We start from the raw sequence: 12,557 nt of genomic DNA, 5'->3' as shown, positions 1-12,557 counted from the left end.
AAAACAGATGACCAGTGCAAGTTTTATGCTGAAGCAGGGCACTCAAAACCGGTGCTCTGGGACAACCCAGAGGGATGGTGTGGGGAGGGAGGTGGGAGAGTTCAGGATGGGGGAACACATGTGCACCTGTGGCTGATTCATGTCGATGTATGGCAAAAACCACCACAATACTGTAATGTAATTATCCCCCAATTAAAATTAATTAGTTTAAAAAAAACTTACTAAAAAGAAATGTGGAGTAAATGTGGGAAAATGTCAAATCTGATCTTGGTGCAGTGTATAGTGGTCTTTTTTGTGATTAAAATGTTTTATTGTGATTGAAATGTTTTTATTGTGATTGAAATGTTTCAATCTGAAAATTTTTAAAGATATTCTTAAAAAGCCAATTAGTTTATTCAAACTGCAGTATGGTCCAATAATAGGATGCAAGTTTACAGTTCTCTGGTAAACAAAGAATTATTTCATTTTTGTCAGTGTATGTCTGTGACCGTATTTATTATTTCATTTTCAGAAAAGGTCAAACTTGTACATTTGAGACCTTTCAAGAATGTGGAGCCTGCTCAAACAGCCCTTCTGCCCCCATAATATTTCAGAAAACATTTGAAGAATAAGAATAGTATCTAGTGCTTGACAAGGCACGTGGGAAACAGGAGGAGGAGAGAAGCGGGATTTCTTTTCTTCTGGATGTTGACTTAGAAATGAATTACTTGAGCTGTTCACTTCAGTCGAAAACGATAGAATAAGTCCTTTGCCCTCATACAGCCTTGATCTTGTGTTGTTCTAAGAAATCCTTTTATAAAGATTAATGATTCTGCACCCCTATATGTAAAATATTTGGCTCAGATGAATAAAGATGGGTGGATATACTTAATATAGGCAAAAATGGATACTTAATTTTAGACAGATTAGAAGCCATGACTTCAGCAAAAATAGTGAGTAAATTCACCCCAAACCACACCAAAGACCAAGACAGAGAGGTTATCACTGCTATATGAAGTTAGCCTCAGCTATTTTTCCATTGAGCTACTCCTGTCTTTGTTTTTTCAGGCTTCTCATATGTGGCAGCTTCCAAGTGCAGAATTCCAAAAAGCTGAAATTGTCTTCAATCCTCCCAACATTGGCACAGACTATAAGGAATTGAGAATGCCAATAATTCTAGGGAAACAGATGGACATTTTAAATCACAAACATTTACGCACAACCCAAATGCTACAGTTTGGGACAAAATATGGAAATAGATCTTGGCCCTTCTTTGTGTCCTTCTATCTTAATGAGGGAACCTGCCAAGACCATGGGAGAAGGGAGGGAGGGAGAAAGGATCCTTTAGGTTGAAAGATGAAAAAAAAAAAAAAAAAAAACCTGGCAGAATTGGGTCACCTGTGAAATGAAAAGTTTCAGTGTTTCCAAGGTTTGCAAAATGGATCTGAGTTGACACAACCCTCACTTTGACTGTGTAAGATGTCATAAAATTACTTCTGGACCACCTATAGAGTGTTTTCGTTTGAAAGGGGGTGGTGAGATCATTTCCCAAACCATACACACAAAAATGTTAGAACTGAAGGGCACTTTATCAAAATTTAATCCAACAGCCCAAAAATTCAAAGCAGAAAATAGGACAATGTGATTGACAGATATTAAGGAACAGAAAAGAAAGTGGAGACCTGGAAGTCAAGAGAAGATTTAAAAACAAGTCATCCTGAATTCAGAAGTTGTAAGATGAAGATTTGGAAAATAATTTTTTGTTTGTTTTTTAAAGGCAAGTGTTGGGACTTCCCTGTGGTCCAGTAGTTAAGACTCTGCTTCCAAATGCAGAGGGCATGGGCTTGATTCCTGGCAAAGGAGCTAAGATCTCACATGCCGAGTGGCATGGCCGAAAAAACAAAGAAGCATCACATCAGTTTACATCAGTTATTAAAAGTGGTTCAGAATTTCAGTTCAGTTCAGCTCAGTCGCTTAGTCATGTCCGACTCTTTGCAACCCCATGGACTGCAGCATGCCAGGCTTCCTGTCCTTCACCAACTCCCAGAGCTTACTCAAACTCATGTCCATTGAATCAGTGATGCCATCCAACCGTCTCATCCTCTGCTGTCCCCTTCTTGTCCTGCCTTCAATCTTACCCAGCCTCTGGGTCTTTTCAGATGATTCAGTTCTTTGCATCAGGTGGCCAAAGTATTGGAGTTTCATTTTCAGCATCAGTCCTTCCGATGAATATTCAGGACTGATTTCCTTTAGGATGGACTGTTTGGATCTCCTTGCAGTCCAAGGGACTCTCAAGAGTCTTCTCTAACACCACAGTTCAAAGGCATCAATTCAGAATTTCAAGTAGTTGTTAAAGCAATACTCTGTAGGAAAGAATTGGAAATATCTGTATTACACATTTGATCCAGTTATATTTTAGATACTTTCTCTGGAATGTCATAGGAAGGTACTAAAGATGTCATTTTGATGATTTAGCTTTGCTATTAATATATAAATTTAATAATCTAGGTATTTATATTATTTTAGCATTCTTCTGAATTGGAAAATGTGTTTCTTGAGTAATTACCATGATATGTTTAAGTATTTTCACATTCACTGAATTGTAAGGAGATGAAGTATCAAAGGTGTAATAACCAACATCTCTGGTCTGGAATACTTCTATAAATACAGCAGTTTAGAACTGAGGGAGTTCCCTGAGTCTTGTGGTCTTCAAGTCCTTTTGTACAGATAAAGTAGATTTCCTTTGTTTTTTTCCTTTAAGGCCAATAAATCATTCTATTTAATTTTTGTCATTTTTTTGTCTGTAAAAAAGTTATTAAGTGTTCATCTGTTTCCGTTATCACAATCAGAACACAGCGACCAGAAGTTATCTGGCGACCTCCTGGTATACAACCCTTAGAGGTAGACATCATTCCTGACATAAAACTGTAACTCAGAGATCCTAAGGGAACTAAAACCATATCGGTAAAGCAAGTGTGGACACATATGAGATAGAGAAAAATTCAAGGATAGTGATATGATCTCTGTGCTTCAAAAAACCCTATTTAGTAGCTTTAGGAGAGTGGGTCCCAAGATTTCTGTCCCTCCACTGATTGTGTTAGTTGTCCCAAATGCACTGGTTGTGTTAGTTGTGTGTGTTATCCCAAACGCACTGGTTGTGCATTTGTTAAAAATATTGCTCCCTGAACCCTGCCCTTGGACTGAATCAGAATCCCCTGAGATGGAACCTGGAAATCTACATTTTTAAAACAAGCACTGCAGTCCTCTTGGAAACCACGTGAGGAATTCACAAGGAGGACAGGTCCCCGCCCCTCGTTCCCTCCTCTTTTGGCTCGCCTCGCTCAGGCCCTGCCTTCCGCCCCCGCCCGCCTCGCCCAAGGCCCCGCCCAAGGCCCCGTCCGCCCCGCCCAGGCCCCGCCCCCTGTCCCTTCTCTCCGGGCCTCGGGCGACCCTTCCCGTGATGCCCCGCGCCCAGCCGCCGCGGTTGCTAGGTAACGCGCGGTCTCCCAGCCTCCCAGCCACTCAGCCACTGGCCGCTCGGCTTGCGGCTGAGCAATGGGGCCGCGGGCCGTTCCGCGGCTCCTGCTCGTTCTCCTAGACTGCTGGGCCTCCGTGAGCGCCCAGGCCGGGACCACCCCGGTGGTAACGACGGAGGGCCTCAACTCCACCAAACCGGTCCCGACGACTCTCCGATCTGTAATATCTTCTAAGCCCCCTGAGATCCCCAGGGCTTCCAGGCCCTTCTCCGGCCCCAGACCCGCCCCGGTCACAGACGGTGGGTAACCAAGTACCAATTCCTGGGGATCTACAGTGGTTCAACCTGCGGGGGTTGGTAGCCCGGGTGAGGTAATAATAGCGATAGTTAACGTTTATTGACCACTTAAAGTGTGCAGTCATTGTTAAGTGTTTGATAGGTATTAATTCTCTCAACAACCCTTAGAGGTAGGTGTTATATTATCACTGTCATACAGATGAGAAAACCGAAGCTCAGAGAGCCAAGTGTGACAATATAAAAATCTTTACAAGTACTTGCAGTGGTCCTGGACGACACTAATGCCAAAGGTGTTAATGAATGAATACTTGCTTGCAGCTTTTCAGTTGAAATTGAAAGTTTCTAGGCAATTGTGGGAATTAAGTGCATAGGATACGTTGAGCTTTTCAATTATGATGCAAAAAATCTAGTTTACAGAAAATGACTAGGTCAAGTCCTCCTGTGTTGAGTTGAAGGTAGGGAGTTATGGGGTGAGGGGTTATGCCCACTTCTTAATATTCATCTTTAAGGATAATTAGCATATTTAGCATATTTCTTAGAAAATGATCTAATCCTTGAGTTACACAGCTAGTGACTTTTGTAATCTGATTTAACATGGATGACTTCAGGGGATATCTGACTCTAAAATCGAGTGCTAACTTTTGTGAATATGCGTTTTTCTGGGGTGAAGGTTCATAGCAGTAAGTTGTTTGTCAAATGGGTTTGTGATCTCAAAAAAATCCCTTTTAAGTCCTCTGTAACCCCAATAGATATGCAGTGGTTTTTTTTTTTTTTAATCCCTTCTTAAGAAAAATCTTTCTTAAATTGAGTCAGGCTCAGTATTAGTAAATAAAAAAGTCATCATTGGCTGACCTTCTGAACTCTAGAACTTAAGTTACTGAACCATTATTTTTCCTTTATAAATTGTGTAGTCTGTCAGAAAAAATACAGAGAAACATATTTGCTATTTTAATACAAAAACTTTGTTTTATATTGAAATTGTTGATTTGATTTAGCAGGGAAGTTAAGTGATAATTTGGGACAAAATATAGCAGAGTATTCAATATCTGAAAATCTCTGAAGATTTTTGTGGCTGAGTTGCCTATTATCCATGTAAGTATTTCATTTGTTAATGCACTTTATCCCCCAAATTGAAGCTATTCTTGAACCATCATTAGTAGGTCATATGTTCAGGACTGTTTTTCCAGTATGAGAGGATAAATTTGCACTTTTCCTTTGTCTTTTTAAAGGGCCTCTGGTTAGATCTGTGCAAGTAATGGTAATAAATGACAGCTGACATTAACTACTTCCTATGTAGCAAGCTCTGTGCGAAGGATTTCTTCTGCGTTGTGTCTCATCTAATCCTAACAATTTTATGATGTTAGGTTATGACGATTTTCTTTAACTTTTTCTTTTTTAACTTTTTAATGTTTAACTTTAACTTAAAAAAAAATTTTTTTTTAACACCAAGAAAACGTTTTAATTAAACTACAGAAACAATGGCTATAGTACAGAATATTCATGAGCAAAAAGATACACCATGTTATAAGTACTTACAAAATTACAAACCATTTGTTTGCTTCCTTAACATTTTCCATATTTTAAGTTCGTACATGAAGATGATCAGATTTACCATTTTGGGGGGGAAGAGGAAGAAAAAAAAAAAGGTGTATTTATCATCGCTAGATGTGCTCACTGTATGCTCCATTATTTATATGCAAGGCCCGGGTGACTGGAAGTGCAGTTGTCAGGCATTTTAATAAACTGGACAGCCATTTGTTTCTGCACGACAAGGCATCTTTACACAGGAGCAATCAGGAGAAAACAGGAAACAGCCAAGCACTCTGCACTGCAACACGCCACCTTAACAGCTAACCAGCATTACTCAACTGCTACACAACTGCGCCTAGTGCACAAAAATACATACATTTTAACATTTTCTTTAACTTTTTTTTTTTTGGCTGCACTGCACAGCATGTAGGAGCTTAGAACCCATGCCTCCTGCATTGGAAGGTAGAGTCTTAACTGCTGGACTACCAGGGAAGTTCCTGGGTTATTGCCATTTTTTAGGTTTATGAATTACTTGCCTCATTTTAGGTCACAACCTAGGTACAGGTTGTAGCAGGAGACTGACTCTGAGTGGAGAACTGGACCACCCTTTGCAGAATGGGTTACAGGTACAAGAAAAGGATAACTTTCATCTCAAATCTGAGCTCTGTTCATTAGTACCCTATAGCTGTGAAAAGGCTTGGAAGAGCAGCTGAGTGCTACTCAGACCCTGCGAGTACTCAGCAGATAACTTGTTGGCTGATTAAGTACACTCACATCTTGGATAGAGACCCTTTTTTCTTTCCTAAGTAGAGTTATTAAACACTATTGCTTGGTCCCTAGTAGTCTTACAGCTACTAGGGACCTATAAGGGTTTTAGGTTTTGTAAAATCAAGATTCGTTTCAAACACATAAGGCAGGGTATCTCAACACTTTATTTTTTACTCAACACTTTATTATTTAGTGTACATGAGAGGTGTTATAATTTTCTAAGGACACAAGGGAGTTCTTGGCTAGAGAGAAACATGTAAACTCTAGAGGGGAAACTTTTGTGTCTCTAAGAATGGATTGTGTATTCACTGACAAAAATTTCCTCTTCTCCTGACATTCATCTTCCCAGAATTTATTATTGTACCTTTTTTGAGGTATATATTTTCTAAAGTTTTTTTTTTTTTGCCACACCACGCAGACTGGAGTCTGGAGTTCCCTGACCCAGGATTGAACTGCCTTGGTAGTGAGCACCGAGTCCAAATCACTGGACTGCCAGGGAATTCCTTCTAAAGCTCATTTTTATTATAAAATAATTCATAAATGCTAATAAGAATGTTGTATGGATTGTCTACCAGCATTTGCTTGAGATCCCTTTTTAAAATTTTTTTTTTGCATGAAATCCTTTTTCAAAAAAAAGAAACAACGTTACAGGTAAGGTTGAAGAACTGATCTCCCTCCTTCCAGCAATTATTAAACTACCATGAGTTCAGTGTTTATCATTCTCATGCTCTGCTATTTAAGTTTCCCCTCACCCCCACACCTCCCCGTTTGACAGCCTGAAACAGGGAATTAAAAATCCAGATGGTCATCATTATTAAAAATTAAAACTTGCTAAGTGGGGCTTCTACCTCTTCCCATGTTTTTACTGTCTGAATTACCAAAGATATTTCTAGAACCCCAAGTACAAGGAACTTGAGCCAGCTTGATTCTTGGCCAATAGCCTGTGAACGTGGACTCAGCTTCAAAGCTGCAGGTTACATCTGAGGAGAGGAACAAAATTGAGAATTTTGATTCTTAGTAGCCTTAAGTGGGCCCTTCCTCTGAATTGGAATCTCCAGAGGAGCTTAGAAATCTGCAATATTAAACCCATGGTTCTTATGGTCGGGCAAGTGATTTACCCTGTTGATTCTTAAACCTATTTTAATTATCAGCATCACCTGAAAAGTGTTTGAAAAGCCCAGGTGTCTGGGTTTCACAATTAGCTTACCAAATCAGAGTCTTTGTAGGGAGAGTGCAAACAGAACTTTCCAAGTGAGTCAGATGATTGGCCACTTTGGGAAAATCTCAGATGGAGGCATGCTCAAACTGACTCATTTCACTTCACAGATTTCCCCCAAAGTGCAATAGGGAATAAAACGGACCTTTGTATGAGATGGATTTTTGGTACTTTGCAGTGGCAGGGGGCAGTCACTGCCTGCAGATTGTGACGCTCTGCGCCCCACCTCTCTCGTTTCTGTAGTTGCTGCTCTGTGTGTCTGTGACTTGTCTCCAGCACAGTGTGACGTCAACTGCTGTTGTGATCCTGATTGCAGCTCCGTGGATTTCAGTGTCTTTTCTGCCTGCTCAATTCCAGTTGTCACGTAAGTTTGTAACATGAAGTTTTGATAAAATTGGACCAAGATTATGAAATTTGGGGACAGAAAGTAAAAACTCCCCCAGGCTGAAAAAACCCAAATCAACTCAGGCTGATTTCCTGAATTCTGCATCATTCAGAAGCTGTGCTGTCGAAATCAATATATTGAAGAGTTTTTGCTGTTTAGTCGCTAAGTTGTGTCCAGCTCTTTACTGACTGAGCCACCAGGGAAGCCCTCGTGTCCAGCTCTTTTGTGACCCCATGGACTGTATAGCCCGCCAGGCTCCTCTCTATGGGATTTCCCAGGCAAGAACACTGGAGTGCGTTGCCATTTACTTCTCCAGGGCATCTTCCTGACACAGGGATCAAACTCCTGCATCGGCGGATGGGTTCTTTACCACTGAGCCACCTGGGAAGCCTGTGTAGAACAGTATCTATCCCTTATTTGCATCCAGCCAGATGATGGTGCAGGCAAAAAAGAAGTGAGAGTGTACTTTTCACAAAGGTTATAATGAAATCTGTGTTCAGAGATTGAATTACGTTTCATTTTGATTTGTAAACAAATAAGGTGTCACATTTTTGTATCTGTGAATTAGTCTCATGTATAGCCTAGGGTGAAAAGTACAGTTTAATTTTACAGCTTTTGTTGTGGACATAATTTTCTAACGAAAATTAGAAGGGAAAGCTTTGTTTATACCTTTCTAGTAGATGAATCTACCAGGAATTCTCACAGTTCACATTGTGTAGGAGAATAATGGGAAATGACATTCCCAGTCGATTGCAAGATAAACAGTTTCTTCTCAGTTACCTGGTTCTTGTAATTCTGATTTCAAAGCTTTTTGATAAAATAACAGCACTTATAAGAAGTTAATTTATTCAGGATGGGACCAGTTTATTATTCAGAGATAGCCAATTTAAATTCAGTCTTGTACGAAATTTTAGCAGTTGAAATTTGATAGGTTGAATGCTTTTTGGAAGCACAGTGTGTTTTTCCCATGAGAAACTATTTTATTGACCAATGGGAAATCCTATCTACTTCCGATGTTGTTAAAATGCCTAGAGCATGGGGTGTTGTAGTCAGATTATTTTTCTGGCTACCTGAACTACACTGTGGTTCAGTCTTTGTTGAAAATCATTCTATTTTCCTGCATTAGTGAGTTCCGGGAGCTTGAGAGTGAGGTATCTGTTCTGATTTGCGATCATTATTTAGAATGTAGTTCTTAAAAAATAGCCAATACTGTAATTTTAGATATAGACTATTTAGAATGGGGGTCAGCCAACTTTTTCTGTAAAAGGCCATGTAATAAACACTTGAAGCTCTGCAGGCTGTGTGGGCTCTGTTTCAGCTTTTCCACTCTGCCATTGTTGAGCAAAAGCAGGCATGTAATGAATGGCTGTGACTACATTTCAGTAAAACTTATTTACAAGATTTGGTGTAGTTTGTGGCACCATGGTTTAGAAATTAGAACTGAATTCGTAGTGCTCTCAGGAAAGAACTTCAGGGTTTTTCTGAGTTAGATTTGCTTGTGGCCTTCTCCTAAATATGAAGTATAGAAATAATGAAAACTAATAGTCCTAATTAATTGGGTGTTCTTGTTATGTAGATTCCAGTTCATAGAAGGTTTATTTACATATACTGAACTGTCATAAACTAGTCTTACCATTCAAAAAATTATAAATTTATCATTAAGATTAGTGGATTAGTGTCTTTTTCCCCTCATTAGATGTAAGCTTCTTGAGAGTAAGAATTATCTCTTTTATATGTCATTTATCCCTAGTGCCTAGGATAGCTCCTACCATGTAGTCGGCCTTCATTAAAAGTGAGTTGAATGGATGAATGAATAACTGACCCTCGAGTAGCCCTTTGACTTTCTCTACCATTGTTCTTTCAGGCAGAAACCCATGTCAGAAACCTAGAGGCTCCCCTGACTTGTGCCTTTTCCTTGCCTTCTCACGGCTAAGCTGTCTCTTACAGTTCACCATACCTTTCTTGAGCACCTCTTGTGTGCCAGTGCCAGGGATTTAAAGACAAGTGAGACATGGTCCTGTCTTCAAAGAGCTCATTGAGTAAGGGAGACAAACGAGTGGATGGCAGTTTCTGCACCAAACTCTAGGAGAACTGAGAGAGTGGCCTGTAACCCAGACAGCTGGACTAGGGAGGTCTTTCTAGAAAAGTAGCTGAGCTGAGTCCTGAAGGACAAGTGAAGTTGGTCAGCATGGAATTAGGGAGGGCATTCCTGGCCGAGGGAGCCACATGGCAGATTCCTGGGGCTGAAGGAGTATAGCCTGCTGCCTTAACTGCAGGTAGCTCAGCATGGCTGAGGAAGGCTGGAGCCAGAGGAGTGTGGGGAAGGGCAGGGGTCAAGTCCTGAGGGGCCTTGTGTGTATGCTGAGGGGTTTGGATTTTTCCTGGCTTCTTCAGGAGGCTGGGGAGTGAGGGGATCAGATCTCCAATTTAATAAATTCTGCAGCAGCATGGACAGTGGCTCCCAGGGGCCAGGCCTGGTGGCAGGGAACCAAGAAGGCTCTCACCCAGAAGGCTGTGCCGGTGGGACTAGAGAGAAATGTACGGATGCAGTGCTGATTCACTGCACAGGATTAGAGCGCTGCTGACTGGAAGGGGAGGGTCAAGAGTCCCATTCTGCTGAATCTTCCTCCATGATTGCCCTCACGTCTGTCCGTTCCTGCTCCCTTCCTCCTCATAAGCTCACGCCTCCTCTTGTCACTCCCTTTCTAACGAACTTTCGAGAACTCTCATTACCTATGGAATCCATAACCTGAATTCATATCCATCCCAGCTTCTCTCACATCTTATTTCCTAGCAACCCCATCTGGAATCCTTCGTCCAACGCAGCTTTGGTACTCTGTTTCTAAACACCATCAGTACAGTACCCATCCTTGACCAATGCCATTCTTGCAGTTGGATTAGCTTCCCATTCCCTCTCTGTCTGACTCCTCCTCGTCATTTAAGGCCCAGTATGACTCGTAGATTTTCAGTGCTGGATCTTTTCTTATTTATACTACTCATGGTTTTTCCAAAATACTCTTTATGCCCATGATAGCAACTCATTTACCATTAGAACTATACAGAGCATTTGGAAAAGAGGCCAGTTACAAAATAATTCAATCCCCCAGCAATACCCATTCCAGAAATACAGTGGAAATGGATTCTAATCATAACACCAAAAGAAATACAACATCATAGAATTAAACTTAACTATTCAGAATTTATGTGAAGAAAACTTCAAGATATAATGAAACATAAAACATTTGAATAAATGGAGAGATATAATCTGTGTAGTGGGATGGGTAGAATCATTACTTACATATACATTTCAATTTGTTATAATGTAATTCCAGTCAGATGGGAGAGGGATAATGTGTCAAAATGATTCTAAAATTCATCTGGAAGAATAAACAGATGAGAACAGCCAAGACGTTATTGAATAAGAAGAGCAAACTACTAGGTTTAAAGCATTTGTAACACTATAATATTGAATATAATGTGTATTAATTCATTATGGATAAGTAGGTCATTGAAAGAGAATAGGAAGGCCAAAAATCAGTTGTGTGTACTGATTTTACACCAGCCAGTTTTCTTAAAGTATTTTTTTCTACTTAAGTATTTAATGTAAACATGGTATTTATTGTAAACATGGTATTTCACATCTGTGGAGTAAAGGTTGGATCATTCAGTAAATGATGCAGGATGATTATTGAAAAACTAACATTAGATTCCTGCTTCATAATGTTACACTGAAGTAAATTACCAACAGGTAGAAGAGTGAAATGTTAAAAAAATTAATGAATAAAAAATATATGTGAATATTTATTAATCTTGGGTTAGGAAAATGTCTTTTTTTCTTTTTGGCCACACTATACAGCGTGTAGGATCTTAGTTTCCTGACCAGGGATTGAATGCATCCCTCCTGCAATGGAAGTGGGGAGTCTTAACTGCTAGACTGCCAGGAAAGTCCTGGGTAATGTCTTTTAAGATAAACCCAAAGGCAATCTATAAAAGAAAAGGTTGACAACTTCATTATTTTAAAAAATCAGTTAATCATACCTCAATTAAAAGAGGAATGATGATCGTAAAAAAAAAACTTCTGTGTGACAAAAAAAACACTATAAAACTGAACGATTAACAAACTAGGAAGAAGTATTTCTAACACTCAGAAGGGATTCTTGATATGGGTTCTTAGAAGTCAAGAAGACAAACTTTCTCATAAAAATTAATCAACTCATGAAGAAATACCAGTGAGCAATAACCCTATGGAAAAATATTTAACCTCACTAGTAAAAGAGAAAATTCAAATTAAAGCAATGAGATAATAGGCTTTTGCCCATGAAATTAGCAAACGGTAAAAACTGATAACATGCAGTCTTGGCAAGAGTACAGCAAAATAGGTGCTCTTGTTACTACAATGTTGGTAAGGTTGCATCTTGCCTTTCTGGAAGGCACTCTGGTAGTAAGTCTCAGAAGCCTCAAATTTTGTACCTACCTTTTGACCCAGCAATTCTATTTCAGGAAATATTGCCTAAGGAAATAACTGGAGACATTAATACAAATGTATGAACAAGGGTGTCACTAAAGCATTATATATAATCAGGAGAAATTATAAACAGCCTAGGTCAACGGTAGAGGATTGGTTAAAAAAAATTGGGAGTAGCTTAATAAATTGGTATACAGCGAAACCATATAATAATATGAAAACATTTGATGATATGGGAACTACTGGGCACTCTATATTAAGTGGGAAAAGGCCTTAAAGTGGTATGTAATATGATCTCATTTTTGTTGGATCTCCCTAAACCATGTCTGTATCTATATCAAATTGATTAGGGTTTGTTAAGTCTGGGATTGGTTGAAGACTTGACTATACCGCAGTTTCCAAGCCCCAGACTTACAGATGATGTTACTTTTTCTCATTTTCA

The 12,557-nt window shown here is 39.6% G+C and overlaps 1 protein-coding gene across 4 annotated transcripts in view; it reads left to right on the top strand.

Moving 5' to 3' along the window:
- Positions 1 to 3,466: 3,466 nt before the first annotated feature.
- Positions 3,467 to 12,557, top strand: part of TCTN1 (tectonic family member 1) — a 27,915-nt gene continuing 18,824 nt past the window's right edge. For all 4 annotated transcript variants that reach the window (XM_027566793.1, XM_027566791.1, XM_027566792.1 and 1 more), the window contains exons 1-2: positions 3,467 to 3,754; positions 7,509 to 7,629. In XM_027566793.1, coding sequence (XP_027422594.1) covers positions 3,535 to 3,754; positions 7,509 to 7,629 — 341 coding nt within the window. In that variant the 5' untranslated portion in view covers positions 3,467 to 3,534. The remainder of the gene's footprint in view (positions 3,755 to 7,508; positions 7,630 to 12,557) is intronic.

Source organism: Bos indicus x Bos taurus, chromosome 17, assembly GCF_003369695.1.
Source record: "Bos indicus x Bos taurus breed Angus x Brahman F1 hybrid chromosome 17, Bos_hybrid_MaternalHap_v2.0, whole genome shotgun sequence".
Classification (NCBI taxonomy): domain Eukaryota; kingdom Metazoa; phylum Chordata; class Mammalia; order Artiodactyla; family Bovidae; genus Bos; species Bos indicus x Bos taurus.
This window is presented reverse-complemented; position numbering and strand designations above follow the sequence as displayed.